Raw genomic sequence first — 24,583 nt, forward strand, 5'->3', positions numbered from 1 at the left:
GACCAGGCTGGCGGCTGGGAGTCTCCCTGCCTGTTCAGCCTCCCTCCTTTCCTCCTTCTCCCTCCAAGCCTCCCTCCCTCCTCCCTCCTCCGCCCGCCCCTGAGGCAGGGACCGTGCAAATCGAGGAGAGGGGGGACGGACAGTCAGGATGGGGTCCAGCTTAGAGCCCTGGGCTCCCCGATGATGCTCTATCCAGTCTGAGTGTCCCAGCATCTTGGGACCTGGATTTGTGTGAGCTGGGGTGGGTCCCAGTCCAGGAAGGTCCCTTCGGCACACCCATGGTGCCCCCATTTTGCATCAGGACCCCCCCTCGGATGCTCTGAACCACCCTCCTCAACCCGGATCTAAAACCCGGGACACAGCTATCAGGCCAGCCTCTGTCTCCACCCCACCCCCTCTTTCTGGCGTCCATCCCCTCCCCAACACCACCTCTGCTGCTGCCTCTGGCTTGGACCGGCACTTCTTCCCCATCCCCGCCAGGCCTAGGGTGCGCGGTGAGCCTGGATGAGAGCCCCCTCAAACTGGGGCTCTCCCAGGCCGTAGCCTGGGTGCTCCCAGGGAGGAGCCCCGGACCCTGAGCATCTGCTAGAGGCTTGGCAGAGGCCCCGCGGGGACCGTGTCTTCTGAGGACAAAAGGCGGCGGCCAGCAGGCAGACAGGGGGGGACGGGGAGGGGGGAGAGACCGGCAGCCAGGCGGGCAGACGGGTAGCAGGGGCCAGCGCTGGCCCCCCTCCCGGCTTGGCGGTGGCATGAAGATGGGGGTGGGAGTGTGTAGTGGGGGAAGCACCTGCCTGGACCCCCACCTGCCATTCAGCTGGGCACCCCGAGGCTGTGTGCTGCCCATCTGGTGTTCCCCAACACCCCCACCCTTGCCCAGTGCACCCCTCCCGTGCCTGCTTCCCCTGATGTCTGCGATTTAGACCAGCCCAGCTGTATCCACGGCAACAGAAGCAGGAGTGTCACTGGCGGCCAGATCACCGAGGGTCCCACAATGTGGCCTGCGCTGTGATTTATCCTTGGTGAGACGGCTTGAGCCCCCTCTCTGGATTCCAGGACCGCCCTGCTGAGAGAGCCCAGGTAAGTAGTCAGCATCCCTCCACGGAGGATGGGGGCTGGGACTTCTCTTCTGCCTTTCTATATAGATTTCAGAGACTCCATCACTGCTATGCTCTCTCTTTCTCTGTCCGTTAGTCTCTCCGCTCCATCACAAGGGCTACTTGGGCACCCAAGCCGGGAGAGTCCTCTAGCCATCCCCACCTTTCCCAATCCCAAATATCCCATGAGAAAGGGAACTACCACCTGTTTCCCCAGCACAGGGTCTGTTTTTATCATTATGGTCGCCTTTGAGCAAGAGGCTGTGTTAATATTTCCTTGTGTGCTAGCTGTGGAAGGCATGCCTGGGAGCCTGCTGTGTTCTAAGGCATGCCTGGGAGTCTGTCGTGTTCTCACAATGCCTGCACCCGAGGCAGGCTCAGCCTCCTGCAGCTGCCTCCTCTCCCTCTCCCTCCTCCTCCACTCTCCTCCAGTTTCCTCGGCTTGCATGCAGTGATGTCTGTCTGTCTGTCTGTCTCTCTGTGAGTGTGACCAGGCAGGTGGGTAGACATGACAGAGGAGCTGCTCCTGGCCCAGACCACCCCCACCCCTCCTTTCCTTCTTCCCTCCCTCCCCTGTCTTTCCCCACAGGTAGCAGACTTTTGCTCACTCACCACTGAAGATATTGCTGGGATTCCAGGATAGGGTGAGGAAGCCACTGTAGGGCAAAAAGGAAGCTGAAGTGGGGGTGGGGAGCATTTCCAGGCCCTAGGCTGCCTGATGGCTCTGTGGAGACAAGGACCACACCACACATCACCCTGCAGAGGCCGGACACAACATGGTCATGCCCACAGTGTGGACCCCACCCTCTATCACAAGGCTGTCTGTCTGTGTTTCAGACACCATGTTGTGTCTGGGGCCCCCAGGTCTTACAGCCTGTGCACAGTGGTCAGTGGTCTCTGTGTCTGCAGGGGCAAAAAGCCTGGTACGTGGAGGACGTAGATTCTCCAGGGACACTTCCCCCAGCTGCCAACTTCAGTGGAAACGGGACACTCACTAAACCTCAGTTTTCCCATCTGTCAGAGAGACTAGTGACCCTTCCCTCATGGATATGTGTAGTGACTAAATGAGTTGGTGCATAGAAATAAAGGATGTGTGCAGAAGTGGCCCTGAAGCAATGCCAGCAAAGCTCATGATCAATATTGTTGTTGATTATTCATGATTAACATTGTTAGTGATTATTTCTGGGAGTGACTGACCTCTCTTCTCCAAGGTCTTGGCAGAGATCTCGGGAGGGCAGCAGGTAGGCAAATGGCGGGGGCGGGGGGGGGAGTGAGTAGTGGAGTGGAGGCAGGATCAGCTCTGTTATAACTGCTCATTTGTAGGGAGTGATAAGTGGTGGCTGTGGGCAGAGCCTCCTGCCCCCACCATACTCCAGGCTTCTTTCCTTGCACTTGCCCCTGTCACCCTGTCTGCACACACACACACACACACACACACACACACACACAGACTTGAGCCCCCCCCCACCAGGTCCCGATTTAGCAGAGGCCTGGATTGCAGCCTGCAGTATTCCTGGCCCTGGTGATGTATGCGTCTCCCTGTTGAGGGGAGACTTGGCAAGAGTTTGGCCTGTGGTCAGTGGTTGGCAGGGCCTGTAGACAACGCCGAAGCTTCTAAGATAGCAGGGCTTTGGGTAGAGCTGGGGTGTGGCCCATAAAGCAGCCAGACCTGTGAGGGACCGGTCCCAGGGAGTTGCTAACCTAGAGCCTGTGCTGGGGAAACCACAGGGTTTGCTGGCTGGTTTCCGGGTGTGGAGATGTGGTGAAGCACTGGGTAGTGGGGTCAGTGGCTGGAGAAGGATCCTCAAGGCTGGGGAGGAGGAGGATAGAAAAGGATGGAGGTCCAGAAAACACCCTATCTAGGGACAGGGAGGGTTGGGATTTTGTGGTATAGAGTAGGTTCTTCTGAAGAAGTATTTGGTGCAGAAGAGAAAGGATCCAGCCTGTGGTCCAGAGGCATCTGGCCCTCAGCATGGGTGTATACGTGCAAGTGAAAACATGTGGCTATGTGTGTAGTCTGGTTATGTTTGTGTCTCGGTTCATGGGCACTGTGAATATGTATGAGTTTGTGTGTGAGCAGGCTATATGATAATGTGTGCAAGTGTGTGGGGAGGCTTCTGTGTGTATTGGGGAGTGGGTATGACTTTGCATGTCTGTCTAGATGAGTAAATGGGCATATTTGATTCTGAGTCTAAGTGAGGGTGTTTCTCTGAGCCAATAAGCCTGTTGAATGTCTGGTTGTATGTGTGTGTGGTATCAATTTGTCTTTCAGTGTGCATGTGTGAGCGTAGGTGTGTGAGTTTGAGGATTTCAGAATGCCTGGCTATGCATGTCCAATTAGGTAAATGCCTACGTGTATCTGATTGTGTACATCTGTGTGTGCCCATGTGTGCATATGAGTATAGGTGCATTTAAATGGTGTGTTTGTGAGTGTAGGGGCATGTGTGAGGTCCATGAGTGTATGTCAGGGTATGCATGCAAACATGCTTCTGTGTGGGTGTGTCTGTCATGTATATGTATGAGTAAGCATGTGTCTGAATGTGCATGTGGAATCTCCAGCATTTTTAGTTACGTGTATGTCTGTGTGTGCATGTTTGAGTACATTTTGTCTCTGTAGACAGACTTATGGGTTCACATCTGATTGGGGAAATGTTAGTGTAGGTGGCCACACTAGTGGAAAGAGAACTAATTTTGTGGGTAAGGAAGAGTGTGCAAATACATGTTTTGTGCATGAAAATATATTTTTTGCATATGCCTATGCGTGCACATTTGCTTATGTGTATGAGTAGGGCTTGGGGAGGTGTATATCTATATATATGCACAAAAGCCTGTGTGCACAGGTGAATGAATGCATTTCTGTATATGTCTAATTTTTTGTGGATACACTGTTATGTGTAACCATGTCTGATTATGGTATGCATGAATAACTACATTTCATAATATTTGGGTACACATATTTCACATGTTTTGTTTGAATTTCTAAGTGTGAGCGTGGCTATGTTAGTGGCTGAATGTGTGGCTGTATGTGCATTTGAGTGAACATGTCTGTATGTTTCCTGTGTGTTCAGACACATCTAAGTGTATATATATGACTATGCCTGTGTGTCTGTCTGAAAGTACAGATATGTGAATGTACCAGTTTGTGCAGTTCTAATTATTTGCATGTGTGTGTTGTGTTTATACACCATTGTTTGTCCTGGAATGTATTTTGTGGAACAGTGTAAATAAATATGTGTGCATGCCACAGTTGGCCTATAAGTGTATTCGTGTGTGTATGAGGATATCTCTGCATGTGTGTGTCTGTGATGAGTGTTATAAATTCTCCTTGTGCAGATGTACAAGTATGTGAGAATATGTGACTGTTCTTCCGTGTGTGCATGTGTGCAAACATGCCTTTGTGTCCAAGTGTAAATGAATCTTCTTTTATTTGCACACCTCTTTTGTGGATGTATGAACGTGTAGGAACATACATGGTGTGCACATCTCTGTGAGTGTGTTTTTAAGTACATTTATGTGTCTGCGTCTGGTTGTATGCATAGAGTAATGAATGCTGTTCAAGTCTGTGTGCGTGTCAATATGCTACAGGTGTACACGCTCAGTTGTGTGTATGAGTCTGTATTTAGAATGTCTGTTATATGAATACATCATATCACTGACAAGCATGTACACATCTGGGGGTGTATATGTGTGAGTATACCCATGTGTGAATAAGTGAGACTGTTTATGTGGTCATGTCTTGGTGTGTGTGTGTATACTTTTGGGAGCTCACTTCAGTGTGTCATGTTTATTCATTGTCTCGTTGGGTATGATATAGAGTCTGCCTATCTGTGGCCATGTGTAAGTACACCTGTATTTGTGAATGAATGTTTGTCTTTGATGGGCATTATTATGTCTTGTGAATGCCTACCATGCAGGTATGTCTGTGTTTGAGAGTAAATGGATGTGTACATGTGGAATCAAGTGCAGTGTGAGTGTGTATTGCTGTAAGTGTATCTGTGTGTAGGGATGAGTGTAGGTATTTGTGCATGTCCTTCTCTGATGGTATGTGTGTGAGAGAGAGATACTAGGCCTTGAACCTGTGCCTATAATCTCTATCACTAAGGGGGTGATAAGGCAGGATACTTAGAAGTCTGGGTGATATTCTTTGTATCCCAGCATGTATTTATGTACATGTCTGAGAGTCAGTGGCGTTCTGCTAAACCATATTTGGCCCTAAGTGTGTAGACATCCCACAGAATGGCAAACTATAACACCTGAGCAATCCATGGCCCCCTTCTGGGGCCTCTCTGGCCTTGGCTACATGTTTTAATGAATGATCTGGAGATAATTCCTGTTATCATTCACACCCAAGACGTAGGACCCAGTCATGACTGATGTCTTACTAGGGAAGGGGGCCTGTGCCCTCTTCAGAAGAGGATTTCTTGAAAAACAAAGATCTCTCTTTCTATCACCCCACCATCAAAGGCCCAGGACAAAGGGGCACTGTATGGTGTCTGGGGTTGTAAATGATTTTCACAGACAGCACCCAAATTATGCCACCCAGGCAGAAATCTCGATGTGAATGTGAATGTACATGTATAAGTGAAGGTATATCTGGATAGAGCAGGAAAAGAGAGGGAGAGGAAAAGTATCTGGATCGTGCATATGGAAGAGAGAACCTTGGTGTTTCTGGGTAGGGTATGTATGTGAGACATTTGGGTGTACAGGGATATCCTGCTTTCCAGAAGTTCTCATTAACCCATTTCCCTTCCATGAAAGACCTACATTAGTAACATAATGGGTTTTTTCATAAAAGCAAAGTGACATAACACAAACTTTGAGACAGCAGGGGCTATTCTTCACTTTACACCACTTTGGCTTATGAAAGTTTTCATAGGGATGCTCTACTTTTGGATAGTGGGGAAACCTCTATTTGGGAAGGATGAGTGTGAATGTGGATGCATGTAAATGGTGTGTTTGTGAGGTGGTACTATGAGAACATCAGCCTTTTTGGGTGGAGGATGGTATGAACAAGAGATTGGCTGGGAATATGTGAGAGGACGTATGTATTTGTGGACTATGTGAGTATGGGTGTATCTGGATGATATGAGACACAGTAGGTGGTAGCTGGATGTTGTGTATGTTCGATAATGTGGATGTACCTGTGTTATCTGTGTAAGAGAGGGCATGGGTGTTTCTGGGTAGAATGTGTGTATGAGAGAGTGTGGGTGTGGGGGGCATTCAAGTGTGAGCATATCTGAATGGTGTGTAGGTGGTTGAGACATAAGTGTATCTAGGTAATGGAAGTGTGTGATGGAGTGTATCTAGATGGTGTGTGTGTGTGTGTATCAGAAAGAGAATTGGGGCACATCTTGGTGAGGGTGGGGGTGTATATGAATATGTATATAATTGGAGGGTACTGTGGGTAGCGCATCATGGGGGTGTATTGAGAGAGTACTCATGAGGTGTATCTGTATTGTGTGTATGGACTGTGAGTACCCTAGAGATGGTGATTAAGAGACAAGGAGGATCTGGATTGTGTGTATGTGTAAGAGAGAGTAGGTATTTCTGTGAGAGTGCCTGTGAGAGTGTAGTGAGGGTATGAAAGCACAGATGTGTCTGGTGGGAGGAGTGTGTAAGTGTATATGGATGATGGAGTGTGTTTGGGTTTAATTGGGTTGGAGGGTGAGTGTGAGTGTATTAGAGTGTGAGTGGGTGTATCTTGGATGATGTGTGAGCAAGGTATGTATGTATCTAGATGGTGTGGGTGTACATCTGGGCTGTATGTGAGACAGTATGTGGGTGTATTTTGGATGGGATGTCTTTCAGTGTGAGTGTATCTGGGCAATGGATGGTTGAGAGCACAGGTGTATTTGGGTAGCAGAGTGTGTACTAAGGTATATCTGGATGGTGTGTCATGAGAGCTTCAGTTTTGTATCTGGGTATGTATGTACTTGGGTATGTGTTTGAGTGTGTATAACTGGATGGGATGTGTGAAAGAGAGTTTGGGGGTATGTCTGGGTGGTAAGTGTATGTGTGGAATGTGAGCACATCCAGGTGGTGTGGAGGGGTTGAGAGCATTGGATGTATCTGGTCAGTGGAGTGACTGGGCAGGTGCACCTGCATGGCATGTGTGAGAGTTGGGTACATCTCTGTGGCATGTATGTGTGAATGCAGATGCATCTAGACGGTAGTGGAGTGTATCTACATGATGTGTGTTTGGGTGAGTATATATCTAAATGATCCATATGGGACGAATCTGGATGGTGTATGTGTGAGAGGGTGGATGGATCTGGGTGGGGCCATGTAGCTGGAGCTGTGTTTGGGGTATGTATGTGTATGAGAGAGAGAGACAGACAGACAGACAAAGAAAAAGAAATTAAAGGAGAAAGAAGTTAACAGAGAAAGTGTGGGTGTATGTGGATAGGATTTGTGTGTGAGTGGGTGTCTCTGGGTTATATGTAGGTGGGTATCTGGCTGTATTTGGGTTAGGAATTTGAGTGTGGGCATCTGGGTGGGGTGTGTGTAAGTGTAGTGTCATTTTGGGTATGTCTTGATACTGTGTGAGGGAGACTGTAGGGGTGCTTTGGTCGGATATGAGGGTTCTGCGTTGGGAGGGTGAGTTTGTATCTAAATGTATGTGAGAGTGTGGGTGTACTGAATTGGAGTTCACACAAGCGTGGCTGCATCTGGGTGGACTGCCTGTAAAGGTAGGTGTATTTGAGGTGTGTGTATAAGGATGGGTGTGTTTAGATGTGATGTGTGTGAGAGAGTGTGGCTGTATCAGTACTGAATATGTGTGTGAAAGTGGGTGTATCTGAATAGTGTGTGAGAGAAAGAGAATGTGCACCTGTCTGGGTCAGGTGTATGAGAGTGGGTCTATCTGAGTAGCATGTGTGGGGTTCTCTCTGGATGGTATATGAAAGAGATAGGGTCTACGGCCATACCACTCTGAACGAGCCCGATCTTGTCTAATCTCGGAAGCTAAGCAGGGTCAGGCCTGGTTAGTACTTGGATGGGAGAAATAGGATTATCTGGGTGTGTTTGAAAGAGAGAGAGTATAGGTGAATCTGTGCAGGGTGTGTGAGTATGGGTGTATCTGAGTGGGGGTGCATGCATATGAGCATATCTGCTTAGTGTGTATGAGTGTCTTTTGTGTATTAGGGTGGTGAATATATCTGAGAATGTGGGCGTATCTGTACATGAGTGTGGACTTATCTGGATGGTGTGTAGGTGGCGTACCTGTATTTTTTCTGTGTTTGATAATGTGGGTGCATCTGGGTGTGTATGATTGTGGCTCTGTGTATGAATATCTATATAATCTTTCCAATGGCATATATACCTGTGCTGGAGTGTTTGCAAACACATCCATGCATATGTGCATGTGTGTGGCTGCCTGTACCTGAGTATGTCAGTATATGAGTTGTGTATGCATGTGCTTGTGCTAGAATAGTGCATATCTGTATATGTGCATGAGGTAAATGTGTTTCTACATGTAAGTTGGATCTGCAAGGTCTCTGGAGCCAAACTCAGGGTTTGAATCCTAGTTCTGCCATTCATTACCTGCATGCCTTTGCACAAGTCACGTAACCTCAATTAAGTTCCAGTTTCGTATTCTTTTTTTAAGGTTTTATTTTATTTTTAAGGAGGGGGGAAGGGAGAGAGAAAGAGAGGAAGAGAAACATCAATGTGTGGTTGCCTCTCATGTGGTTCCCAATGGGGACCTGGCCCGCAATCCAGGCATGTGCCCTGACTGGGAATCGAACCAGCAACCCTTTGGTTCACAGCCCACACTCAGTCTTCTGAGCTACACCAGCCAGGGCCAGTTTCTTATTCTTAAGTGAGGGTAATAATACAACCTATCTCAGAGGGTGAGGATTGAATGAGTTTATATTTGAAAAGTGTTAAGGACAATACCTGGCTCATAATGAGTTCTCTGTGCTATAAGGTGTTATCCGGCGCTATAATTATTACATGTGCTGATGTGTAAGTAATATTGTGTGTCTACCTGCAAGTGAATGGGCTTGTTTCCATGTGCAACCCCATTTGCTGCATCTGTACATATGTGAGTGTATGACAGAATGAACAGATCCTGTGTGTATGTGAGAGTATGCCTGTACATAAAACTAGGCTTGTACTTTTATGTGTTCCCAGTGTGTGTATAAAACCATGGGTGTATGAGGAAGGATGTGTGTCTGTAGGAGGTTGATGGAGGGCATTTGGTCCTGAGTGTGTATTTCCTAGTGCACAGACATCTGGTTCTATGAGTACACACACCTGTATCTGTGGTAAGATTGTGTCCATGTGAGTGTGGGTGCTACCTGCATTTCTGGTATGTCTGCATATGTATGTGTGCATGTGTAAGAGTGTGTTTTTTATTGTTGTTCAAGTACAGTTGTCTCCATTTCCCCCCACTACTCCCCCTGCCCTGCCCACCCCCACCTCCCACCCTCAATCCTACCCCCTTTGGCTTTGTCCATGGGTCCTTTATACATGTTCCGTGATGGCCCTCCCCCTATTTTCCCCCGTTATCCCTCTCCCCCTCCCCTCTGTTTACTGTCCATTTGTTCTTTATTTGAATGTCTCTAGTTCTATTTGCTTGCTTACTTGTTTTGTTGATTAGGTTCTGGTTAAAGGTGAGATCATATGGTATTTGTCCCTCACCACCTGCCTTATTTCACTTAGCATAATGCTCTCTAGTTCCATTCATGCTGTTGTGAAAACTAGGAGCTCTTTCTCTCTTTCTGCTGCATAGAATTCCATTGTGTAAATGTACCATCGTTTCTTGATTCACTCATTCACTGATGGGCACTTAGGTTGCTTCCAGCACTTGGCTATTGTCAATTGTGCTGCTATGAACATTGGGGTGCATAGGTTCTTTTTGCTTGGTGTTTCAGGGTTCTTAGGGTATAACCCCAGCAGTGGAATTGCTAGGTCAAAAAGCAGCTCCATTTTTAGTTTTCTTAGGAAATTCCATACTGTTTTCCACAGTGGTTGCCCCAGTCTGCATCCTTACAGTGCACTAGGCTTCCCTTTTCTCCACAACCTTGCCAGCACTTGTTGTTTGTTGAAGAGTATGTTTTTAAAGATGTAAACAGGTTTGCAGTGGTCGGGATGTAAATGTGTGCTTGCGAATCTCCGTAGTGAGTATCTGTAAATGTAACAATGTTGGTATCCACATTTATATGTGATGATGTAGGTGGATGTGTGTGTAACCGATTTGTGCTTATCTGGCCATGTACTAGGATGTGTGTAGCTGTGTTGCATGAGTATATGTGTAGGTGTGAAAAGGTATGTGCATCAGAAGGCTGTGCCTATCGGGGTTTGTAAGCATCGGTGGCTATGTGGATGTGAGTGTATGAGTCTGCACTGCTCCACATGCCTAGCTGCCTCTGTGTGTGTGACAGTGAGCCTGAGTGATGTGCCTGTATGGGCATGCATGTCTGTACTGTGTGTATATGTGCAAAGGCAGATTTATATACTGTGTATATGCATGTGTAGGAGGGCAGGGTTTGTATAAGATAGTGGGTTTTAATCTTTTAGTGCAAGAGCCTAGGGTGGAGAAAGGCCTGGGTCTCTAAAATGTGAGCAGGACTTGTTTGTGTCTGACTGTCAGTTGTGTGCATTCGTGATTGTGTCTGACAGTGTGTAGGTCCATATGATTTGGTCTATAGGTGTGTGTGTGTCTGCAAGTGTCACATGAATGGTGAATGTGTCTCTGCCTAGGCCTGTATTTATGTAGAAGGGTGCCTGTGTGTGCTTTGTATGTCTTGTAATTTGCTGGTAGGTGGGCACCTACACACATGCCTGTTTCTATATAGAAGAGGCGTGTGTTTACGTGTGTATGTGATAAGTGCACTTGGTTGCACTTATCAGCTGATATAAGTCTGAATGTTGAATGTAAATGCAAATCTCCACGTGTATATGTCCCTGTGTGCATGTATCGGTCTGTATGTGCTAGTGTGTCTGTGCAGTGTGACTGGATGTGAATGTGTTAGGGCATTCATAGCCTGGCGCACAGAGAACGTGAAATATGTGTATTGCACACTGGAGTAAACTGAAAGGGATTTAGAGGTACTGGAGTTTGATGAAAAGAAATTTCGTACATTTTCTTTATATTATATAAATCGGTAGAAAAATAAACATGCAAAGTTTTAGGAGAGTTATGAAACTTATATATACCTTTCAAATGAAATTTTTCATAATACACTTGAGTTCACTTCTGGAGCTATAACTTTTTTTTACTCCCTCATGCAAATTTGTAATGGTCCACATTGATGCCCACTCCTGAGACTTTGGTCCTGACTGTCTTGATTTATTTTATGATCATTTAATTCATTTATGGTCATTTTCATCATGATTTGGTAAAACATTTGGTGCTGAGCATAGATCTTCTATCAAGTTATTGTGTTTCTTGGTTTAAAAAAAAACAACAAATGAAGCAAATATTGGATTGGCCAAAAAGTTTGATTGTTTTTTTTTTCATAAGATGGCTCTAGTAGCACTTAGTTGTCTTTCACTTCATTTGAAACAATTTTGTTAGATTGTATGGTGATAGCTGTCATATCAGTGTGCATTTCGTAAAAAGATTTTACTTATTTTTAGAGAGAGGGAAAAGGAGGGAGAAAAAAGGGAGAGAAGCATCAATGTGTGGTTGCCTCTCACACACTCCTAAATGGGGACCAGGCAGGCAACCCAGGCATGTGCCCTGACTGGGAATTGAACCAGCAACCCTTTGGTTCACAGGCTGACACTTAATCCACTGAGCCACACCAGGCAGGGCATCAGTGTGCATTTTTTTAAAAAAACATCAAAATTGGTGAATTTTTGTGTAGCCATTTTAATATCGAAGATGGAAGAAAACATGCAACATTTTTGGCATATGATGCTTTATTATTTGAAGAAAGGTAAAAACTCAAGTGAGATGCAAAAAAAAAAAAAGATTTGTGCAGTGTATGGAGAAGGTGCTGTGACTGATAGAACATGTCACTAGTGATGTGTGAAGTTTCGTGCTGGAATTTCTTGCTGCACAATGCTCCATGGTCAGGTAGACCAGTTGAAGTTGATAGTGACCGAATTGGGATATTAATTGAAAACAATCGACATTATACTACATGGGAGATAGCTGACATACTCAAAAGATCCAAATCAATAAGGTTATTGGTGACAATGAAAAAATGTGTCTTTTATTTTATGGAATAAAATGATATGGACTTTTTGGCCAAACCGATAGCTATTAGTTTTGACATGGATACAAACTTCCATCGTGGCCTGCCACTTCTTTATCTTGAAAGGCATGTTGTTGAAGGTAAGATCATTCCATGAAGGATGCTCGGGCACAGTTTGCCCCAATGCCCTCAATAACTAGCTTGAATGTATGAAATATAGCTGCAAAGCTCACCTCAAAAGCATGAGCTCTGGAGCCCTCAGATACCATTTGGGTTTCTTTGGAGCATCAGATGCAGTTCTAGTGTTAAATATGGCTGGTGCTTCCACACCATACCAGCCTTTCTAAACAAACGGAATAACTGTTCATGCTTCCCCTTTTCAGCTCCCTTTTTTAACTCACTTGTTCTTGCCATGGCCAAGCAAAGACCCGAGTTTTATGACCCAAATAGCTACATGATCTCTTCTATCTCTTGGTAGTCACCACCAACAGGAAACTGCTTGCATAAGTAGGTGGCAGTGAATGGTCAAAGAGTATTTTTTTCCATTGGTTAAAGCTCCTTTCTCATCAATAAGCAGAACTTGATCATTCATAGTCTTTGAATTTTGTGTTTCCAAGGTAGGGTGGTTCTTTAAATCTAATGCCTTTTTCTTTTATTTCAGTCAAATGTAGTGTTTAAATTTTTTTCTGTAACAAATGCTCATGAATTTTGAACCCAACAGAAAATGTCCATTTTGAGTATTTCAAAATAATGATGAAGCTTTCCCCCTAAGTACACACATACATTGCTGTACTCATCTTAATACGTCTTTTTTTAGTATTCAACTTTGAATGCCAACTAAATATCACCAAGGGAGCCATACTTGACCTCATTTCTTTTAAGTTGAAGTTTGGCTTCGAATCCATAAAACTTGTCAGTATACCCTTATGATATTTTTGAGTGACTTTAAAAATTTGTATGTAATTTTATTCATGTGCTCAAAGAGCCATTTTTTGAAACTAGTAAGCATCAAATCTGGGAAGTGAAAATCATTCACAAAGAAATGCTGAAATTTTTCATTTAGCCCTGAAATCTTTTACAAAATCTTTACATGCTTAGGTTTAAAATAATAGATAGTGGTGTACTGATCCCAATGCTTCACAGAAAATTGACACACGGGTGGGTAGTGCTTTGAATTTAATTAAATTCACCTAGGATCATTAACTGTGGAGATTAGACCTACAGGCAAGCTTTTAAGGTAAGGGCCCCTCAATGAATGAATCTGGGTATTTTTCAGAACAAATTCCAGATGTAAACGTCCTGTCATCACAACAGCAGCATCAGTCCATAGACTTAGGCACAGTTTCCACAATATTCCAAAAAATTCATGTATCACTTTGCATATTTCCATCTTAGTTTATGTTGGTGCTTCTTGCATTTCTTTTCAGGACTTCTGACTAATCCTATGAACCAAGCAAGTTAATTAACATTCAGACATGCATCAATAAAAAATGAAAAGTCTGTGATTCAGCAGTCTTCTGGGTTAATGTTGTCTTGATGTCCTTTGACCTGTTCACCCTGTCTCCTAGTGGTGGTCGTTGAAAGTGGCCCCTCTCCTATTCCTTCTACCTCATTGGTTTTCGTGATAGTGTGGACAATTTCCTGGCAGACTGCTAACCTGTGAGATTCTACTGGGAGGGGCATCTTAGCTTGTTAATTGTGTAGTCCTGTCACTAGCTGGTTGAGCTCTGTCTAAGAATGTTCTAACCCGTCTTGGAAACGAGCCTGGTTTCTTAATTTGCACTTCCAGTTGCTTTAAAAAGTCCAAGTCTTTCTCTGTGCGATAGTGTTCTGTGGTCAGTTGACCAACGTGCCCTACTGGGCAATGAGTTTTTCTTGGCAACTTTCCCACACAAATCAGATATTTTGGCTGAGGAAGAAAGGACTAATTGGGCAGCTACATCCAAACTTGAGACAATCTTCACTAAATTGCTTAATTTAGGGACATTCTGGATTTGGGGGGGGGGGCAGGAAAGTGTTGTTTGTCTGATGAGTTTCCTGATTTTGAAGCTTTCATCAAAAAGTCCATGATGATGGAGGAAATATCTTAAAAACTAAATATACTTGAGTGTAACATATTGAAGAGGTCTGCAAACCCTTGTGACTTCTGAAAACAGGTTTTCAATAAACAAATTTTAGGTCTTCTGCATTCTTAAGAAAGCAGCATTCTGAAACAGCCATGAAAGGCTGGCTTCTCTTTCAACGAGTCAATTGAATTCAGCTACAGTCAGCCTCCATTCATTTATTGACAAATATTTTACCCAAGATCAAAAGATAATGGGTAGTTATGAAATCCCACCAAGAATCAGACTTGGCTAATTGTTAATATTAAAAGCTAGTAGTGCATAAATCAATAAATAATCTAAGAAATAACAAAAATGACATTATTGTAATGTTTGAAAGTGTTCTTGTCTTTTAGAAATACTTTCTGGAATGCTTATGTATGAAATGGTATAACAGATATGCTTCAGAATATTCTAGAAGTGGGGGAAGTATGTGAGGTTATAGGTGAAATAAAACCCTATGAGTTGATCACTAGTGAATCTGGGCAATAGATGCACTGAGGTTCACTACAGGATTCTGTCTTCTTTTTTTCTGTTTCAAATGTTCTAGAAAAAAAGTTTCTTTCTTAAAGCAGCAGCAATCAAAGAAATTAACAAACTAATTGCATTCCTCTAAGGAACACCTCATACCATATGACGGGAACAACAGCAACAATCATACAGCCCTTATATTTTTGGAAGAAAAAACATTGTGGAAAAATAAGAATGAGATCAAATTAAAAGAAAAACAAGCATCGTACACTTATAAGGAAAAAAAAACCCCTCACTGATGATGAATGAGTGGCAATCAAAAGAATAATCAGAAAACAATCTGGGATGTTTCAACAGGAAGAGACCCAAATATTTACAACCTCTCTTTTCACGTGTCCCCCCCCTAGAGCCCCATCTTTCTCCAGCCTCCTGCTGTGGCAAGTGCCCACCAGCCGAGCAGCTCTGCTGATGTTTTCCACCTGTGTGTGCAGGCTTTGGCTGGTCTGTGCACATACACAAGGCTGTCTCTTGCTGTATACCTGTTGCAGGATGTATATATCATGTAAGCGTATCTGTGTGTTGTGAACAAGTTTGTGTCTACACTCCTCTGAATGTCTGTATACATGGGCAGTTTTTCTCTGTTTGTGTGTATGTCTATAGCAAAGTTCAAGTACATGTGAGCATGCTGGCCTATTTAAGTGACTTTGAATCTGAGTGTTAAAGTATGTAACAGTGTTTGTATAAGTGATGATATAGGTATGCCACTGTTTATATACATGTATTGCAAGAGCTTGTCTGAATATGTGAGAGGATCTAAATAATCAGGTATAATGAGACAAAGGGGATATGAGTCTGTGTAAGTAACAGTGAGTAGGTTTGTAGGTGTGAATCTATCAGGATTTGAGAGTTCACAAGTGTGTGTGTGTTAGGGCGTTACAATTGTGAGTTTATGAACTATTGCACATGTATATGTGCGAGTGTGTCTGCCTGTCTGTGTATGTGACTCTCAGCCCTCGCATACCTAAGACCCTCTTTCTTGGAATGGATTTTGTAATGCCCCCTTACTATCTGGACACAAAGATGTTAAATAATATAAGCTCTCTGCGCATATAATTTCAAAAGAAAATCCACATAGTATTTTACACAATAGCCACATTGTATTCACTCTTCCAAAGAAATAAAAAATAAAATGAAAGTGATTTAGAAGAAAATAACTTGTATTTCAAACATAAATGTTTGGTCATGACACTCCCCAGGAGGTTCAGTGAAGTCTCTGGAGCCGTGTAATGCAATGAGTACCCACGGGCTAAGCGGAAGGGGAAATCAGAAGCAGCCCCACGCAGGAAGTGCAGAAAAGTCCAGGGCTGAGATTTTTCTGAAATAGTGAACAGCTCGAGGAAAGTGCGCCACAAAACAAAGTACAGACTCCTGTGGACGCAACAGCCACATTCCTGTGTGATTTGGGGTACAAGGAGTCCTCACTTCATGTCATCGTCAGTAGGTTTTTGAAACTGGCAAAATGATGTATAATGAAACCAGCTTTATCATAGGCTAATGGATACAAACAAGTTAAGTTCCTGGGGTATCTCATCGAAGTTATAACCAAACGACATTGAATAAAATGTTATCGAGGGCCTACTGTACATTAAAAGCAGGAGGGAAATTGTGTTTATCTGTGACATAGAGGTAGATTTTAGGTTGTTTATTACAAGTCCCAAGTCCTAGGGAATGTGGGACATGTTGGCTGTGTGGGACTGTCCCGCACATCACTGGATGTCCAGTATCCTTACCCTGGTCCCTTAAATGTTAGAAAGACACCCTGCACTCCAGCTATGTGACAACCAAAAAACGCACCTACAAATTTCCAAAATGTCCTGTAGGGGGCAGTAACGCCTTTATTGAGGACGAAGCACTGGCATTTAGGCCGAGTAAGTGGTATACCTTCCGAGTGTGTGTGTGTGCGCGCGCGCACGTGCAGGCATATCACTCACACTCCACACACAGTGTCCGTGTGTGTGAGCTGGTTGCACTCCACTGGTGCCGTTGCTGTAGGCTATGTGTCTGTGAGTGTGTAGGTGTCTGTGTCTAAGGGCATCTGCGACCCAGGCTGTGCTGCCGGTTTGTGCTCAGAAGAACCCTTCTCCATTGTTTGTACCAGTACCCCAGCTTTCCAGTCAATACCAGGGTTTCGTTTGCTGAATTTGTTTTTGTTTTCACCAAGACTGTGGACTACACACTATCCACCTTCTTGGTCTTAGTGTGTCTCTCTGTCTCCCTCTTTCTGTCTTTATCTATTTCTCCCTCTCTCTGCCTCTGTCTCCATCCCCACCTCCATCTCTATTTCTCTGAGTCTTTCTCTCTTTCCTGGTATTATCCCTCCCCTTCAATCTATCTACTTCAATATCTACCTATCTATATCTCCCCCTCTCTTCCTCTCTCTGTCTCTATCTTTTTTCTCTCCCTTCTCTGTCTTTCCCACTCTCTGTTTCTCTCTGTGTCTCTGCTTTTTCTCACTCTTTTCCTCTTCTTCCCTTTTCTGTCTATTTCCATCTCTTTCTTTGTCTGTAAGGCTGCCTCCCTTTTGTATATCTCTGTCTACACCCCCTCCCCGCCCCCGTTCAATTTCTGTTTGTCTCTGTCTCTCTGGTCCTATCTCTTTCTCTTCTCTGTTACTCTATGTGTCTCTTTGACTCTCTCTTACAATCACTGTCCCTCTGTCTCTATACCTCTCACCCCTGTTTCGTCTCAAGGCTAAAGAGAGCATGTGTGTGTGTGTACACATTTACACGTAGCCAGTTGTCTGTGGGCTGGTCCACAGTTCTGTGTGAGCTGTCAGACCTTCAGGGCCAGCTGAAAGGGGCCTGTGGACCCCACTTCTCCTGAGCTCTTGTCCCGACACTTTCATGTGGCCTATTGGCACTGGCTCTGAGACTTCAGGGCACCATCCAAAAGGCCTGGCCCCAGGTGGCTGTGGCAGGGCAGGCCGCATTGAGCTGCCAAATGGTGCAGACAGGAGACTTTTTCCTGGGACAGAGGCAGCTAGAAACATACCCACTCAAGTCCTGCCTCCCCCAACCTCAAGCCCATCCCAGCCCCAACAGTAGTTCAGATCTTCTCCAGCTTCTGCAAGGCCACCTCTCCTCTGGTACCTGCCCTGTTACCTTACCATACCTCACACCCTCTTCCCCAGCCCACACACACTGGGATTCTTCCCGTTCCCTGCCCAGTGTTGCCTGTGCCCTCCCACTCATGTGCTGCCTGGGCTGCTCTTTCAACAAATCCTACCTGGATGCCTCCAGGCAGCCCTCCCTGAGCCACCAGCCTGTTTAGTCCCAATCAATTGGTTAACAGCTCTGGACTGAGGGCCTACAATGTGCTGTGCCGAGCTCTTCTACAGGAGACTGCATGAGTCTGTAAGCCCTGCCCTGTGGAGCTTTTGTTCTCACAGGAAGAGGCAAGCAATAAAGCAGGCTTTAAAAGTAAATTAATACCGTGAGTTTGACCCTGGCTGGTGTAGCTCAGTGGATTGAGCACAGGCCTGCGAACCAGAGGACTGTGGTTCGATTCCCAGTCAGGGCACATGTCTGGGTTGCAGGCCGGTTCCCTGCAGGTCAGTTCCCAGCAGGGGATGTACGAAAGGCAACCATACATTGATGTTTCTCTCCCTCTCTCCTTCCCCTCTAAAGATAAATAAATAAAATCTTAAAAATAATAATAAAATAAAAAATACAGTGAGTTAAAGGAGATACATTCTAGGAAAAGCAATTAAGCAGGGCGAAGGGCATGGACGTGCTATTACTTCTCACCTGAGTTACTGCAGGAACCTCCTGAGTAGTCTCCCCATTTCCACATTTGCTCCCAAGGCCTGTGCTCCTCAGCAGCAAGTGGGATCCTGTTCAGTCCTGAGTTATATCACATCTCGCCTCTGCTCACAACCCCTCCCATGGCTCCCATCTTACTCAGAGTAAAGAGCAGAGTCCTTACCAGGGCCTATGAAATCTGACCCTTGACACTTTCTGACCTCGCCTCCCACTTTCTCTCACTCTGTTCTACCCACAGTGGCCTCCTTGCACTTCTTCGAAGGTACCATGTCAGGTCCTGCCTCAGGGCCTTTGCTCTGACTGTTCCTCCTGCTTGGACTTTTCCTCTAGGTACCCACACGACTAACTCACCTCCTTTAGGTCTTTGCTGAGATGACACTTCCGTGAAGCCTTCCTTGTCCACCTCATCAAAAATTGCATCTCCCCACCCTTAACTTCCTATGCCCCTATCCCCCTTTTTTATTTTTATAAACTTATCATCATCTGCCCTGGCTGGCGTAGCTCAGTGGATTGAGCGCGGGCCTGTGAACCACACGATCGCGGTTCGATTCCCAGTCAGGGCACATGCCTGGGTTGCAGGCCAGTTCCCGGCAGGGGACACACCAGAGGCAACCATACATTGATCTCTCTCTCTCTATCTCTCTCTCTCCTTCCTTTCCCCTCTAAAGATAAATAAATAAAATCTAGGGAAAAAGTTTTAAAAAAAAAACTTATCATCATCTGACCTACCTACCATACATCACTTCATATGTATTGTCTTTATTATCTGGACTGTCAGCTCCACAGGAGTGGGGAGCTTTGTCTGGGTCACAGCTGTATCCCCAGTGCCTGGCACAGTAGATATTCAGTAAATGGTTTTTCAATGAATGAACGCACACAAGCATACCTACCTCTTTATAGCCGTACACTCTCCACCTCACTTAAAACAAAAACCAAAGTCATTGTCATGGCCCACGCCCTAGATGCCCTGGCCCCGGACATCTCTGTGACCTTACCTTCGACCACAGTCTCCCTCACCTGCCCTCTTCCAGCCACACTGGTTTCCCCACTGTTCCTTGAGCGGGCTAAGCACATTCCTGATCATGAATAAAAACATGTATTTCACGAGTGGCTACCAGCATGAACAAAATAACGTGAAACAGAGTAGAAACTAATGGGAGTATTAGACAAAGACTCAGTACTAGTCTTTGAAACCTTTGGTTCATCAGTGTTGCATGTGTGTGTATGTGTACGAGGTTGTGATGTAAACCCTTATGATGGGTGGTAGTCAGAAAAGTTTGAAGAGCACAGCCTTAGGACTTTACACAAAGGGACAAGAGCCTCACCACATCCCTGCCCCACGGGTCCACCAATGTAGGAACCAGGTGACCTAAGACGTCTAGAGATAGGACGTGCACCCACTCGGTAAGGAGAGAGTAGAAGCGGCAGTTGGCCACGGGCAGGGCCTGAGACCAGGCCGGGAGTAAGTAGGGGGGGTGGGGGGTAGTGGGCTTCACAGTCACACTAACACTGCCTTCTCTGTTCCTTCCTCATTTTTTAAACTTTCCATCTGTTTCTCCCTGTCTCTCTCTTGTTTCCCTTTTTCTCCTTCCCTCTCGCCCTCCTCTTCTCTCATATCTCCCTGTCCCCCTCCTTCTACTGTCCCTCTCTCTCTCCTTCTTTTCCCCTTTCCTTGTCTCTCCGGTTCTGTCTCTTTATCTCTTCCTACTCTTTTCCATCCCCTTCATTTCTGTCTCAATTTTTTATCCATTTCTATCTCGGTCGCCATTTTCTATCTCTTTCGTCTATCCTTTCTCACTGTGTCCCTGTGCCTCTGTGTGTTTTTGCTTTCTGCCTCTCTCTTGCCTCATCTCTCTGTCTCTGTGTCTGTGTCATCTCCATTCCCCCTATTTGCAGGTGCGGCCCAGCAGGACAACTGATGGAGTCCCCCATCCAGTACCGGACTGGCTGACTCCATAGGGTTGGGAGCAGCCTCTGCCCCTCATTATGGCCAATACCACGGGAGAGCCCGAGGAGGTGAGCGGCGCACTGTCTCCGCCATCAGCATCGGCTTATGTAAAGCTGGTGCTGCTGGGACTGATCATGTGCGTGAGCCTGGCGGGCAACGCCATCTTGTCGCTGCTGGTGCTCAAGGAGCGTGCCCTGCACAAGGCTCCTTACTACTTTCTGCTGGACCTGTGCCTGGCCGACGGCATCCGCTCTGCCGTCTGCTTCCCCTTTGTACTGGCTTCTGTGCGCCATGGCTCCTCATGGACTTTCAGTGCACTCAGCTGCAAGATTGTGGCCTTTATGGCTGTGCTGTTTTGCTTCCATGCGGCCTTCATGCTGTTCTGCATCAGCGTCACCCGCTACATGGCCATCGCCCACCACCGCTTCTACGCCAAACGCATGACACTCTGGACATGTGCAGCCGTGATCTGCATGGCCTGGACCCTATCTGTGGCCATGGCCTTCCCGCCCGTCTTTGATGTTGGCACCTACAAGTTTATCCGCGAGGAGGACCAGTGCATCTTTGAGCATCGCTACTTCAAGGCCAATGACACTCTAGGTTTCATGCTTATGTTGGCTGTGCTCATGGCAGCTACACATGCTGTCTATGGCAAACTGCTCCTCTTTGAGTATCGTCACCGCAAGATGAAGCCAGTGCAGATGGTGCCAGCCATCAGCCAGAACTGGACATTCCATGGTCCTGGGGCCACTGGCCAGGCTGCTGCCAACTGGATCGCTGGCTTTGGCCGTGGGCCCATGCCACCAACCCTGCTAGGTATACGGCAGAATGGGCATGCAGCCAGCCGGCGGCTGCTGGGCATGGACGAGGTCAAGGGTGAAAAGCAGCTGGGCCGCATGTTCTACGCGATCACACTGCTCTTCCTGCTCCTCTGGTCACCTTACATCGTGGCCTGCTACTGGCGAGTGTTTGTTAAAGCCTGTGCTGTGCCCCACCGTTACCTGGCCACCGCTGTTTGGATGAGCTTCGCCCAGGCTGCCGTCAACCCGATCGTCTGCTTCCTGCTCAACAAGGACCTCAAGAAGTGCCTGAGGACTCATGCTCCCTGCTGGGGCACAGGAGGTGCCCCAGCTCCCAGAGAACCCTACTGTGTCATGTGAAGCAGGCTGGTAGGCAGACAGACAGGGAGTAGGTCATGGCCACCATGATGGGGCCAACAGAAAGGGAGGGGGAGGGGCCCATACAGGAGCCTTTCTTTCTGAGCTCCAGCTCCAGCCCCTCAAACCACCCAGAATCTAGCACCTCTGCCAAGACCTCCCCCGTTGTGGGGGACTTGGGAAGGGGTGTTTCTAGTTCTAGGGCCTGTCTCTGCTGCCTCTTTTTCCACTTCTACAATCAATCAAAATCTCTCTCTCTCTCTCTCTCTCTCTCCCTCCAATTCAGAAAAAGAAAACAAACTGAAAATGCAGGTTTTTCTACTAACAGCTGAGGAGTCAGGCTTTCTTGCTTTAATGTCTCTCCTTCTGACATTGTCCAGAATGGGGAAATTTATCCTGTAAAATAGACTTCCAGATCTCTTCTGGCCCCCTCTGCTCCCATGCACCCTCCCCTTCCAAGTCCTTTAGCAAGGCCTGGATATTTAGGGAGAAATTGATCTGTTGGCAGGAGGGACCAAAGCAGGTGCAGGGTCCCCAGGGAGCAGGGATGTTTAATTGCTATGTTGTGTGCAATGTTGTTTTAGGCTAACCATGGTCCCAAGCCCAGTCTCCTTTTGCTTCCCACTCTGTCCAGACATCCCAAGTGTTTCTTGAGCATCTGTTTGAGGAGCCAGGAGGGGAGAGAGAAGGGCCCCCAGGATGGGCCTAGGCTAGGTGAAGAGCAGGATGTGAGCTGCACACCGGGAGCTGAAGATACGGGCTTAGCTGGGTTCTCTCAAGCTGCCTCTTGGATCCCCAGGCCCCAACTCTTCTTTCTGAGGATGGAAATCCACTCTAGCCCTACTGGGGCTGCTGTGGGTACCATACAGGGAGGAGCAGCCCCAGGGAAGTGTAGGGAGATAGTCGAACTGCCCAGAGTAGCTGGGTCCCAGAGCCTGGCGTCAGCGTGGAATTCAAACCCAGAATTATCTCCTGAGTTCATACTACTCTCCCAAAGATGAAAATTCTTTTGGGGCCTTGGCATCTCATAGTGGATAAACTCCAAGGTACTGTGGATTTGAGTCCATTTCTATCTGACCTCTTTTTGTCCTCCTTAAGCCTCAGGGGCCTCAAGCCCTTCCGTGGTAACCCTTGGTCTTCTGGGCCCTCAGCTCCCAACTTCCACTTCCTTCCCTTCACCCATACCTCCTCCCAAAGTGGAACAGACCATAGTCAGATTCCCCAGGTGGGTGATTCCCAAGCTTCCCTCCCAGGGCAGAGTCCACTCTGGGATCACACCAAGGCCAGTTCTTGTGGACTGGGGATCCAAGCTGGCACTCCTTCTGCCTGGTCTCACCCAGGTTCTCTATCCCCTTCTCATTCCCTGGGGGAGGGGGAGATCTATATTTATCCTTTCCCTTGCCTACTGAAACCCTTGTCCTAAGTTTCCGCCCTGCTCTAACATGGCCCCAGAAGTGGGGAAGCCTTGACCCCCCAGGAGAATGGGGAGGGCACTCTAGGCAGGAGAGACATTAATGAGCCTGGCTATGGAGTTGCCCTGGAAAGGCAGGCCAGAGTGGCTGAGAGGCTGGGGTGGGGGGGTTACCTGTTCTCTCAGTGATAGTGATGGGGGTGCCTTTTCCAGGGGGTGGGGTGGGGGGACCACAGGGGTGGGGGTAGATAGGGTGCATTCAGGAGGGTTTTCCTCCATTTCTTTTTTCTAACTGCCTGGATTCACCATTGGATTTTGTAAATGGAAAACTGAAATGAACAATGCTATATTGGATGTTTTCTCTTTCTGACTGTGTGTATGTGTGTGTGTCTGTCTGTGTGGTCTGTGTGTCTGTGTGTCCTGTCTGCATGACCACATGTGGAGAGGTATGATCGAGTGTGACAGTGTGTCTGTGTGACTTTGTGTGGGGAGGCACCCCTGCTTGGTACACACATGTGAGTAAATGCCTGTATGTGGAGGCATATGGCATGTACACACATACATGTATGCACCTAATTGAGAGGAGACAAGCTATAGTATGTGCCTGCAGTGGAAGTAGAGTGGTCGGAGAGATGGAACTTGAAAACTGTATGCATGTATGTAGCAAGAGGGAGACTCCCATATCATCATATCTTCCTCCCTTGGTCCAGACTCTGAACATGGCAGATAGAATACTTGAGAACCCCATCTCTTCCCAAAGCCTGGAGCCGCCAGGTACCACTTTGAACTCCTGAATCAATCTCCTTCCCAAAACCCAAACAAGGTGTTCCTGAAACTGGACCACCATAGAGAATGGGGATTGGGAATTAGGAATCCAACTTGGGGCGAACTGATAGACTTAGGAAATGACCCCGACAAAGTAATGGCTTCTAGAGGGACTGCTCAGTCAGGGATGGGAGATCTCCTGAAGGGTCTACTTGATACAGCTGGGACTTTGGTAAACTCTGGCTAAATTCAGAGGGAGGGATGTCACAGGAGGAGGGAACCCAAGCCTGGGAGTCTACCCAGCCAGCCTGTTGCCTGGACACTCGATTACTTTATTATTTATTTGCTTATTCTCTCAGAGGTGCACAGAATTGAGTTGACTATACTCCTCAGTTCTTGGCACACTATATCATCACTGATCCATGTGAAGCCCTTTTATTCATTATTTTGTTTTGTTTTGTCCCCTTCATTACCCATTCCTGATCCCATCCCCCCTCCAACACAGGCACCCACTCTCCTGTATTTAACATACATCCTTCCAATCTACCATTCATGTGTTTATTTACATATATGTGTATCTGTGAAAAATATATGGTATTGTTATGTGTTTTAATTTACATAAACAGTATTGTACTATAAATCTTGTTCTGTTTCTTTTTTCACTCAA

At 46.4% G+C, this 24,583-nt stretch overlaps 1 protein-coding gene across 1 annotated transcript; it reads left to right on the forward strand.

The window, feature by feature from the left end:
• Window positions 1-380: 380 nt before the first annotated feature.
• GPR173 (G protein-coupled receptor 173) lies at window positions 381-23,326 on the forward strand. The gene is made up of 2 exons (XM_037061642.1): window positions 381-1,077; window positions 20,532-23,326. Exon 2 carries the CDS (start codon window positions 20,622-20,624, stop codon window positions 21,741-21,743), a length of 1,122 nt encoding a protein of 373 aa, XP_036917537.1. The 5' UTR covers window positions 381-1,077; window positions 20,532-20,621; the 3' UTR covers window positions 21,744-23,326.
• The last annotated feature ends 1,257 nt before the right edge of the window (window positions 23,327-24,583 follow it).

The sequence above is a fragment of the Sturnira hondurensis genome, unplaced genomic scaffold (assembly GCF_014824575.4).
Source record: "Sturnira hondurensis isolate 20B ecotype Veracruz unplaced genomic scaffold, ASM1482457v3 Scaffold0013511, whole genome shotgun sequence".
Classification (NCBI taxonomy): Eukaryota; Metazoa; Chordata; class Mammalia; order Chiroptera; family Phyllostomidae; genus Sturnira; species Sturnira hondurensis.

What these genes read in the sequence shown, in the direction of transcription:
- GPR173 (XM_037061642.1), top strand. Translation starts at nt 20,622, where the DNA reads ATGGCCAATACCACGGGAGAGCCCGAGGAGGTGAGCGGCGCACTGTCT.